At 44.1% G+C, this 10923-nt stretch overlaps 1 protein-coding gene across 1 annotated transcript in view; it reads left to right on the top strand.

Annotated features, from left to right (window-relative positions):
- LOC308400718 (chloride channel protein 2-like) overlaps positions 1–10923 on the top strand; it is a 60172-nt gene that overhangs the window by 6617 nt on the left and 42632 nt on the right. The window contains exons 3-4 of the mRNA XM_080888624.1: positions 4623–4752; positions 9436–9567. Of these exons, the coding sequence (XP_080744750.1) occupies positions 4623–4752; positions 9436–9567 (262 nt within the window). The remainder of the gene's footprint in view (positions 1–4622; positions 4753–9435; positions 9568–10923) is intronic.

Below are 10923 nucleotides of genomic sequence, written 5' to 3'. Positions count from 1 at the left end.
CTGTACCACTTTCACTATATTACATTTTCAAATAGTTACACAGTTATGGTTCTTGTTATTTAGGCTGGTGAAGTGTTACACCTTAACCACCACAATCAACTATAGCTCCATCCATGCAAGGGAGACCTCCTACCCTACGCAGGCGCGGTCCTAGCCTGTTTGGTGCCCTGGTTGAACACTCCCTCTCAAAGACTCATCTGTTTACCTGCATCTTTTGCCGTTTCTCCTCTTCTTTTCTCTTTTTTCTAAACTGAGGACCTGATTGCTTTGACCTTTTCTTGTCCATCTTTCATCAGTGATTTTGCACTCCAGTATCAACACCCAACCCCACAACATACACTAATAGACTAATAGGCCTACACCTTGTATAGGGTTTCTTTTTTTCTGGGATTTCACACAACCCAGGAAAAATAATTGATACATAATGGGCTTGCATTTACAGCATTATGAATGAAATGTGGTCTATTTGGAAGCAGCCCGCCCCTCCCCTGTTGACAGGTTGTGTGTGAGACTTCAGCAGCAGCAGCAGGCGCAGCGAGGGCCCTCGTGCTCACTTTTCAATTATATGTGTGTGATAGAATTTAGAAAACACATTAATGCAAATTATAAGTCTGTATCATAATGTCTTCAGTGTTTGTGTTTGTTGTAGGGCTGTCAATGTTAACACGTTAATGTGATTACAATTTTTAACGCAATCAACCTATCTGCAGCACAGAAGGGACAAACTTTGGACAAACTGCCTGAAATGCGTTGACAGAGACATTTCAGAGATTTTGAGTCATTCTGCGCTCCAAATGGTTTAATTGTGTTAAAAATTGTAATCGCGTTAATCATTCAAATTCAAATTCAAATTCAAATTCAAATTTTATTTGTCACGTACACAGTCATACACAGTACGATATGTAGTGAAATGCTTGGACAACTGCTCGTGACCTAAAGAAAACAAAAAAGGAAAGGCTATGAATAAGATAGGAAATAAATATGAAAAATTAAAAAGGGTAAATTTAACTAGGAAGGAATAAAATATAAATTAAGGTTAAAAATGAAATAACTGTACAACACAAATTAGAATGAAGGGTAAATTTAACTGGGAAGAATAAGATAAAGATAAATATATAAATTAAAGTTGAAAATAAAATAACTGTACAACAAAATACACAATACACAATATAGAACTATATAAGAATGTATGAAGGAATCTAAATATAAATAAATATATACACAATAACAGCAGCTGTACAAGTATTAACCGGAAATGAAGAATATAGTGACCAGTGTTGTGCAAAACCAAAGTCCAGAAAGTCCAGTGTGTGTGTAAGAACCATATGTGTGGGTCAGTACTGTGTGGTGGTGTGATTGAGAGACCGTATCGCCTGCGGGAAGAAGCTCCTCCTCAGTCTCTCTGTGTTGGTCTTCAGGGAGCGGAATCGCTTTCCTGACCTCAACAGAGAGAACAGTCTGTTGTTGGGATGGCTGAGGTCCTTCACGATCTTCCTGGCCTTGGTCCAGCACCGCCTGCTGTAGATTGAGTGCAGGTCAGGGAGCTCGGAGCGGATGGTGCGCTCAGCTGACCGCACAACCCTCTGTAGAGCTCGTCTGTCCTGCATGGTGCTGTTCCCGAACCAGGTTAAGATGTTTCCCGCCAGGATGCTCTCTATGGTGCAGGAGTAAAAGTTCCTGAGCACCTTGGAGGGCAGTTGGAAGTCTCTCAAGCGTCTGAGGTGGTAGAGACGCTGTCGGGCCTTTTTCACCACGGTGTTGATGTGACAGGACCATGACAGGTCCTGCGTGATGTGAACTCCGAGGTATTTGAAGCTGTCCACTCTCTCCACTGGGCACTCGTTGATGACGGGGGTCTGGTAGTTCCTCTCCTGCTTAGTGCTGAAGTCCACTATCAGCTCCTTTGTCTTACTGACGTTTAGAAGGAGGTTGTTCCTCTGGCACCAGTTCTCCAGATTCCTAATCTCCTTCACGTAGGCCGTCTCGTTGTTATCAGAGATCAGGCCCACCACGACGGTGTCGTCAGCAAACTTGATGATGGTGGTGGAGCTGGTAGTGGCCACACAGTCATATGTGTACAAAGAGTACAGCAGGGGGCTCAGAACACACCCCTGGGGGGCTCCAGTGCTGAGAGTGGTGGAGGCTGAGACATGTCCGCCCATCCTTACTGCCTGTGGTCTGCCAGTTAGGAAGTTGGAGATCCACTGACACATAGATGAGCTGAGTCCCAGATGCTCCAGCTTGGTGGTGAGTGTGGAGGGAATTATGGTATTAAATGCAGAGCTGTAGTCTATGAAGAGCATTTTAACATAATTCCCCCTTCTAGTGTCCAAGTGAGTGAGTGATGTGTGGAGGAGATGAGAGATGGCATCGTCTGTGGAACGATTTGGACGGTAAGCGAACTGTAGTGGGTCCAGTGTGTCTGGTAGTGAAGAAATGATGAAGTCTCTGACCAGGCGTTCAAAGCACTTCATCACTACTGAGGTGAGGGCTACAGGGCGATAGTCATTGAGAGAAGCAGGGTGGGGTTTCTTCGGGACAGGAACAATGATGGACTCTTTGAAGCATGTGGGGATCACCGACTGAGATAAAGAGATGTTGAATATCTCAGTGAACACAGGAGCTAGCTGGTATGCGCAGTCTCTTAGGATACGACCTGGGATGCCGTCTGGTCCTGCTGCTTTCCTGGTGTTCACTCTCTTGAAGGCTCTCCTTACTTCATGCTCGGAGATGACGAGCACATTTCCGGTGCTGGCAGTATCTTCCTGTCTGCAGCCGTTAGCGCCGCTAACACTAGCATTGTTGGAGACCTTAGCTGCAGCCTCGAAGCGAGCATAGAAAGTGTTCAGCTCGTCTGCCAAAGTCACGGCCGCGTTCGTCATACCGGTTGTTGGTGCTTTATAGTCCGTTATTGTCCTTAGTCCCCGCCACAGGCTCCTAGAGTCACTCTGTTGGAGTTGTGACTCTAGTTTCCTCCCGTAGCGCTGCTTCGCCTCTTTCACCGCCCTCCGCACGTTATATGACGCGGCTTTGTACGGGTCCATGTCCCCCGTCATGAGTCCCGTGTTGTAGGCAGCGGTGCGGGATCTCAGAGCGTCGTGGATGGTTTTATCCACCCACGGCTTCTGGTTGGGAAACGTTGTGATAGTCTTTGTCTCCACGGTATCATCCGCTAGTTTCCCGATGAATCCCACAACCGCTTCCGTAAACACGTTGACGTCATCGTCGGAGCTGTTTCTGAACATGCCCCAGTCTGCGTCATCGAGTGCGTCCTGTAACGCGGCCACCGATTGATCCGTCCAGCGCGCGACCTTCCTCTGAACCGGAACTTCCTGTTTCAGCCTTTGTTTGTATTTTGGCATGAGGAAGATGGCGGCGTGATCAGATTTGCCAAACGGGGGGCGGGATTGTGCCTTGTAGCCGTCCTTGACCGTAGTGTAGCAGTGGTCCAGTGTCCTTTCACCCCTGGTGGGGCAGGTGATGTGTTGATAAAAGTTCGGCGCTGCGCGTTTGAGGTTGGCGCTATTAAAGTCCCCCGTCACAATAAGCGCAGCGTCCCGGTGTTGTGTCTGGTGCTGTGTGAGTGCCTCATGCAGCTCGCATAAGGCGGTGACCGTGTCCGCTTGTGGTGGAATATAAACGGCACTTACAATGACCGATGTAAATTCCCGAGGTAGATAAAAAGGACGACACATGATGGACAGTAGTTCCAGATTTGGTGTGCAGGAGCGTGTGAGAGGAACAACGTTCGCACTGTTGCACCAGTTGTTGTTCACCATTAAACACACGCCGCCTCCCCTTGACTTCCCCGAGTCCCGTGTCCTGTCCATGCGGTGAACCGAGAAGAACTCGGCCGGCTGGATGGCGTGGTCCGGCACCGCTGGGTTCAGCCATGTCTCGGTGAAGCAGAGGAGATTGCAGTCCCGAATGTCTCTCTGGAACTTTATCCTGGCCCTGAGGTCGTCAAGCTTGTTCTCCAGTGACTGGACGTTGGCGAGCAGGATGCTAGGCAGAGGTGTGCGGTGTGCACGAGCTCTCAGCCTGTTCCTGACGCCGGCTCGCTTCCCTCTAGGCCGCCGCCGCTTCCCTTTGTTCTCCCTCGAGATCTCACTTTGATGATGACATGATGACAGCATTAACGTTGACAGCCCTAGTTTGTTGGTTTATTTTAGTTTAGTTTTGTGAGCTGGTTATTAGATGCCGCTCCAGCCAGAGAATGCCGCCCCGCTCTCTCCTTCCTGTGTGGCAAGCAGCAGGGGCACCTCGCAAACAGAGGGTGCCTTTACTCTCCGCAAAAGAAAACGGTTCGGTGCCTATGCAGTGCTCAAAATGCTTTGGCATGATGTCAGGGCAACATGGGTGCGAGCAACTTTTTTTTGCCGATGCCCATGATGCCGCCCCACCATGATACCGCCCCGGGCAACGGCTTATGTCGCCCATATCAAAAACCGCCACTGCCCCTATGCACGGGGGCCAAATATGGATTTTGCAGATGGAAATGAATTCAGACAAGAAGTCAGAAGAAAGACACAATTCTGATTTACATCACACCGCCCATTTTTGGGACATGTTTAATGTGTTTGTTTTTTGAAAGCTAAATGGATGCCGGTGTTTTTTCGCAGATGTATGGGCGCTACACCCAGGAGCTCGGGGTGTATGCCAAAGAGGAGGCTACTCGGCTGAAGGAAAGTGGGGAGAAGGTCAGTCAGCGAAGCCGGACACTGGAACACGACAATGGACGCTGTGCCAAGTGTAAGAGTCAAACCACACAGCCAGCATGGAATATGAAGGACAAGCAGCAAGTGTTATTATTCCTGTTTCTGAAATTAGTGCTCGTTTCGTTATTTTATAGAAAACCTTCTTACCATTTCTAACCATGTGATGGACAAATGCCTATTCACACCACAATGAACAAAATTAGTTTAAAGAAAAGAAGTGCCGTGATACAGATTTTCTAAACCCTATTAAAATTGGGACCTTTTCATCTTTCACAAAAGTGTTCACACAGTCTAAATTCCTGTAGCGGTAGAGAGCAGAGTCACCATAGCAATTTGTATATGGTAGAAATCCACACCGTGTATCTTGCCATTTGAATATTGGCATTACCACTGAATGAGGCTCAAGACTTAACTGTTCAGGTTTGCTTTTTGACCATTGAACTAAGCCTCCTGTAGTCCTGAAAACATCATTGAACATGGTCATGTTTTACTGTAGTTTGGCCATTTGCACACTGACTGGATGGCGCTCAGACTGAACCAAAACCCCCACTGACAGCTCTAGTATGGAACAATTCCATTGTTATCAAATATGCATTACATGGTCATATGGGATTTTAAGTGGTAGAAAAACATAAAGGATTATTAACCAGTCTTTGGCGATGGCACAGCTCAGGGCAATCATTTCTTTTTGTTGTGAGTCCAGTTCAGAGAAAAAATACAAAGAGTACTCCGTGAATTGCTCAGAATCCAAGCCTTGAGAGAAATTGTTTGAACATTAGCTTTCCGTTAAAAATGTAATACTACAATCACTTTGATGTCTCTAAACTAAACCCTGTGCCTTAGGTGTTGCTTGGGAAGCATTGATCCTACTGAACAGTTAGATAAAGAAGCTAAACAATATCTGCAGTGTCAGGCAATCATGGCAAAAGCATTCCTTGCAGCATTTCATACAAATGATCCACTGCCTTTCTTACCGTACTGTTGGTGTTGTCAGGTAGCTACAGTAACGAGATTATGTAGGACTAAATGGGATGCATTGAAGCATAAAACAAACACAAGTTGGAAAGTCTCTGATGTTCAAGTGGAATCTCCAAGGCACACATAGACTGTCAGTTTTAGTCTGAGAGTCGACAGCTGTGACAGTCCTAATCATGGTGAAGCTTTAGTGATACAGATGTTGTCTAAATCCAGTATGCCTGGATTGAGTTGGATTTCACGCCCAATTCATCTGAGTCACCTACAGATGAGTTTGAACTCAGGATAAATTTCTGTCAGTGATCATTTTTCCACTTGTCCATTCATCCATTCTCTTCCACTTATACTTGTGAAGGTCGCAGGGGGGCTGGAGCCTATCCCAGCTGTCATAGGACGAGAGGCAGTGTATACCCTGGACAGGCTGTACCCTGAGTCTGTCGCAGGCCAAACATAGACAGGCAGACTAACCATTCACACCTAGGGGCAATTAGGAATTAGCATTTATTACCAATTACTGTGGGAGGAAGCCGGAGTACTTGAAGGGAACCAACGCAAACACGGGGAGAACATGCAAAATCCATACGAAGAGCCCCTGACTAGGTGGCTCCAACTAAGAACCACGCCACGCCACGCCCCTATTCACACCAACCCTATCCGTGTCCTCCTTCAGAGCATCTATGAACCTCCTCTGTGATCTTGCTCCCGTCCTACTGCATGGCAACTCCATGTTTGTCCAATATTTCCTTTATCCTTCCTGTAAGCATGGCCCAACCATCTCAGCCTAGAGTCTCTAACCTTGTCTCCAAACTGCTCAACCTGAGCAGTCTCTCTGTTGTAGTTAATTCTAATTCTATCCATCCTGCTCACTCCCAAAGAGAATCTAAGCATCTTCAGCTTGGACTCCTGTCTTTTAGTTAGTGCTTCATCTTCACTCTTTCCACTTTTGTTCTCTCACTTATCGCCACCACATTGTTCATTGCTTTGGATGTTTAACCCAGGTATTCAAAGTCATCTACTTTCTCTTTTTCTAATGCTTAAAGCTTCACTATTCACTTGCACCCAACTCTCACTAGATCATAATGTTGTATACAAACATCTTAATCCACCTTCCTCCACTCCTCCACACTTATTGCAAAATTCTCCCTCCTGTATATGGCAGTGGACACCCACCCAGCACCTCCTCATCACTTGTGTTCTCTTCACTTCACTTCCATTGTCTCCATCTTTGTAGCCATGTGTCAGTCTATGAAACCAGTTGGTCTTCAATTCTCCTGTCTCTTTCTCTCACTGCTGATATCACAAACTCCCAACACTCACACAGACATTTATGCAAACTCAGAATATGCAGCTGTGCCCAAAAAGGTGACCAGAGCTACATTTCTCTGCAATTTTGAGAAGCAACATGTAACATAGTGGATAAATAATATAGAATCAGTGTGTGGGGTATGGAGCCCCGCAAGACCTCGCAAAACAAACTCGGGATCTCGCAAAAGTTTTGTGAAAACGTCGTAGCACTTTTGCAAATATATGATGTCTTGTAAACCGAGCAGATATTTGATGTTTACACAGCTACATTCACGCCTCAAAATATCTTGAAAGTTTATTTTGTGACCCAGAAAGAGTAATATTGCAACTAAGTAGCAGCCGCCATTGTGGGAATTCAACTTTTGCGAGATCTCGCAAAAGTTCATCGTAATTCTTTTCTCCCATGTCCCTTGCGGGGCTCCGTAGTGGGGAAAGGTTTCAGAGAGCACGCAGAGGCATAAACACATCAAAGTGATAACAGTGTGTGCAGTGTGGTTCACAATGACCCTTTACCTGAACATATTTAACTGCAGCTTTCCCCTCTAACGTGTCCTGCATCTTTGACATTGTCACAGTGTCCCCGTTTTAGTTATTTTAAAAGTCTCAAATATCATCAAGGCAACGTACCAGAGAGTGGGCAATTGGATTGTGATACAAGATGCCCTTTACTTCGGTGTGGACTACATTTAACAAATAAGTAACTTGTACAGTTAATGGACTGCTCTTCCATTTAAATGCACTAAGCCAGCATACACACACACATACACACATATTATTACCTTCAGTTCTTGATTTGATGAAAGAACAATATGTTTGCAGTGTTGGGAGTAGCTGTGATTCTGATTACCGGCAGCTGATGCAGGGCAGTTTTCGAAAAGCAAATGAAGGACCTAATAAGTTAGGTTTTGAAATAAATGTTTGACAGGGAATTCTTGGATATGCTTAAATGAAAAGGCTGAATGCCATAAAAGTCAGCCACAGCACAATTATTTGGCGTATTAAAACATCGGCATTTGTTCTACAAGCTCAAGTGTAAAAAGGAAGCAGGGAGATGAAAGCAAGGAAAGTGACTGCACACTAGGGATAGGTATCGTTTAGGTTTTATCTGATACCGGTGCCAAATCGGTACTTTTGAAACGGTGCCGGTGCTCAAACGGTGCTCAAACCGGTGCTTAAAGAATGGAGAACACAAACTTTGTCCTAAACCTCTCATGTTTAACTGTTTTCCACTTTTTCTTTGGTCATTTTAGCCTTTTTGGCCAGGGTGAAGGGAGTATCTGCCATCAAACAAGAAGACAGCCGCATGTAGCTATGATGATGTTTGCTAGTTCACCTTACATGCATTAATGTAATAACGTGGTTAGCCTACTCAACGTAAATTACACACGAACAACATTAAGCTACTCACGCAGAGAAGAACGGCTGCTGCTGCATCATCATCCTCATCATTTCTGCTACACTGGCAGGGCTAGGGGCCAGGACTCTCCTCTTCGGGTTTTTGGGGGATGTTGCTCCGGGTCCGATAACAGGCAACCCACCCGCAGTAGATGTGCTCGGTGTGAGGTCTCGCAGCAAGCTATCAAATACGGCGCATTTCTGGGCTTTTAAAAAAAACGCTATGCGTCGCCAGGTGTTTCATCGGATTCGAGGTGTTACCTCCTTTGACAGTATCACAGTATCAGCTTAAAGCACTTGTTGCTGCTGAGTTTGCATCTTTTGCTGTGAAGTACAGCCAGACTTTTGACGGCTTCGCCTTGGACATTTTTAATCTGTAGCTCTGCTCTAAAAGAACGTACGTACCTAGCCCCGCCTACTATCCTCGGAAACGTAAAATTATTGGCTAGAATCTAAAGTGTATCACAGCTCAGGAAAAAAAAGCACCGAAATAAAGCACCGAAATGTGCGCTGCTTTTCGGTCTGGTTACTACCGTTTGTCAGAACCGGTACCCATCCCTACTGCACACAATCGTCTTTTTCCTGCAAGTACGATAAGGGTGGGAAGAAAGAAATAAAGAGAAATGGTTTTCACCAGGAATATAAACTTCTGAAAATGTCTTCTTTATTTTTTACAAAAAATGCCCCAAAACAAATTCATAATTACTGAATTTCCCAGAGGAACGCACCTGAGAAATTATTAAAGATTTATCTGATCTGCTTCTTTGTTATTGGGCATGGATCTGTTTATATTTGGGCCAAAGATAAGAAATGTGGGATAAATTACAAACTTTTGCATCTCTGGTTTACTAACTTGTAAAATGCTATAGAGTACAGAGCAGTGGTCTTTTGGGCTAACAACATGTTTATTGCTGTTCAATATTTCAAAAGCTATTGTGATGAAACACAGCTGTTATTGGAAAATGTAGAATAAAGTGACCCGTACTAATCTCTGGGTGCTGTAGTCCTAATGTATTATGCTGTGTTCTTGATATCCCATTAGTCGGCCCATTTCGCTGGCTGAGGTTCCTGATCTCATTGATCGGGGAGGACTGGATCTTCTTCTTCCTGTTGGGGATCCTCATGGGCCTAGCCAGCTGGGCAATGGAACTGGGCATCAACATGCTCCTAAAAGGTGACAGAGAGACTGGGTTGGTTTTGTTTGTTTGTTTTTAAAAATGCAGCATCACTACACACTAACATAATAACACATTTTGGGAAGGAAGGAGGTAAGTAATATCCAGAGATGGGCAGTAACGCGTTATTTGTAATGCGTTACTGTAATCCAATTACTTTTTTCAAGTAACGAGTAAAGTAAGGGATTACTATTGCAAAAACGGTAATTAGATTACCGTTACTTTCCCATAGGAACGCTGCGTTACTGCGTTACTGCGTTACTAAAACCGTGATTTTTTGCGAGAATGTCTCACGACAGTGACGTAAGCGAGTGTGACGTTAGTGACAACAGCTGTGTGCAGATCAACAATGGATCACATATCGAGTGCAGAGAGAGTATGAGCGTGCAGCGTTTAAAGCGTGCAAGTACTGACCTTACTTTGAGTTTGATTCCATAAAAAGTGACAAAAACATTAGTGTCTGTTGTGCGTGGGAAGAAAACTTCTTTTTACAGCGAAAAAACCCTAAACTTCCAACAAGCACCGAGTAGCTACGACGTAATGGGAAACTCACAGAGAAACTCGCGGATTCTTCCACTGACCGCGGCACACCTGCACCAGGGTAAACCTCCGCCTGCCCCACTCCTGCTTTACAGGTGAAAATAGAGCAACAGGACCGCTGAGTCTTTGACTTTATTTATTTTCTGCTGTGTTTTACTTGCATCTATTTGAAAGACTGAGTGTAAACGCAAAATTAAAAAAAATTATGTGCTGGAATGTGCAGAAAATAGGTTTAAATGTTAAACAAATTTCTTCCAGTCAGAGAATGTTGCATATAATTAAATTTTTGCTTGATGCATAAAGTTAAAAGATTAAAACTGATAAAACAAGTTTTAAAAAGAGACTTTTCCATTTGATTACATTTTGTATGATGGATTATGTAGAAAAAGTAGAATTGGGCTGAAAGATCTATCACTTTATCACCTCTTCAGGTTGTAAATCGTGTTTTTAAAAAGTAACTAAGTAACTAAGTAATGAATTACTTTTAAAAATAATCAGTAAAGTAATGGGATTAGTTTTTGGGGGAAGTAATCAGTAATTAGTTACTGATTACTTTTTTCAAGTAACTTGACCAACACTGGTAATATCTAACAACTACAGGAAACTGATGGTGAGAGGAAAAGATGAGTTGATAGGATGGAGGTAGTGGTGAAGGGTGAGGTCAAAGGATGGAAAAGGGCTGAATTTATTTGAAGTCTTTCACATTCTAGTTCACATCAAATAGACATGTATCACATGTATGCAAATGTATACAAATCTATTCAGAATTTTAAAATCGGACAGTGAAAACACAAAATAAATTAAGAAAAATATAC

This window comes from Rhamphochromis sp. 'chilingali' (assembly GCF_963969265.1).
Source record: "Rhamphochromis sp. 'chilingali' genome assembly, chromosome: 8".
Lineage (NCBI taxonomy): Eukaryota > Metazoa > Chordata > Actinopteri > Cichliformes > Cichlidae > Rhamphochromis > Rhamphochromis sp. 'chilingali'.
The sequence above is the reverse complement of the archived record's forward strand: the minus strand, read 5'-3'. Positions and strand labels throughout refer to the sequence as shown.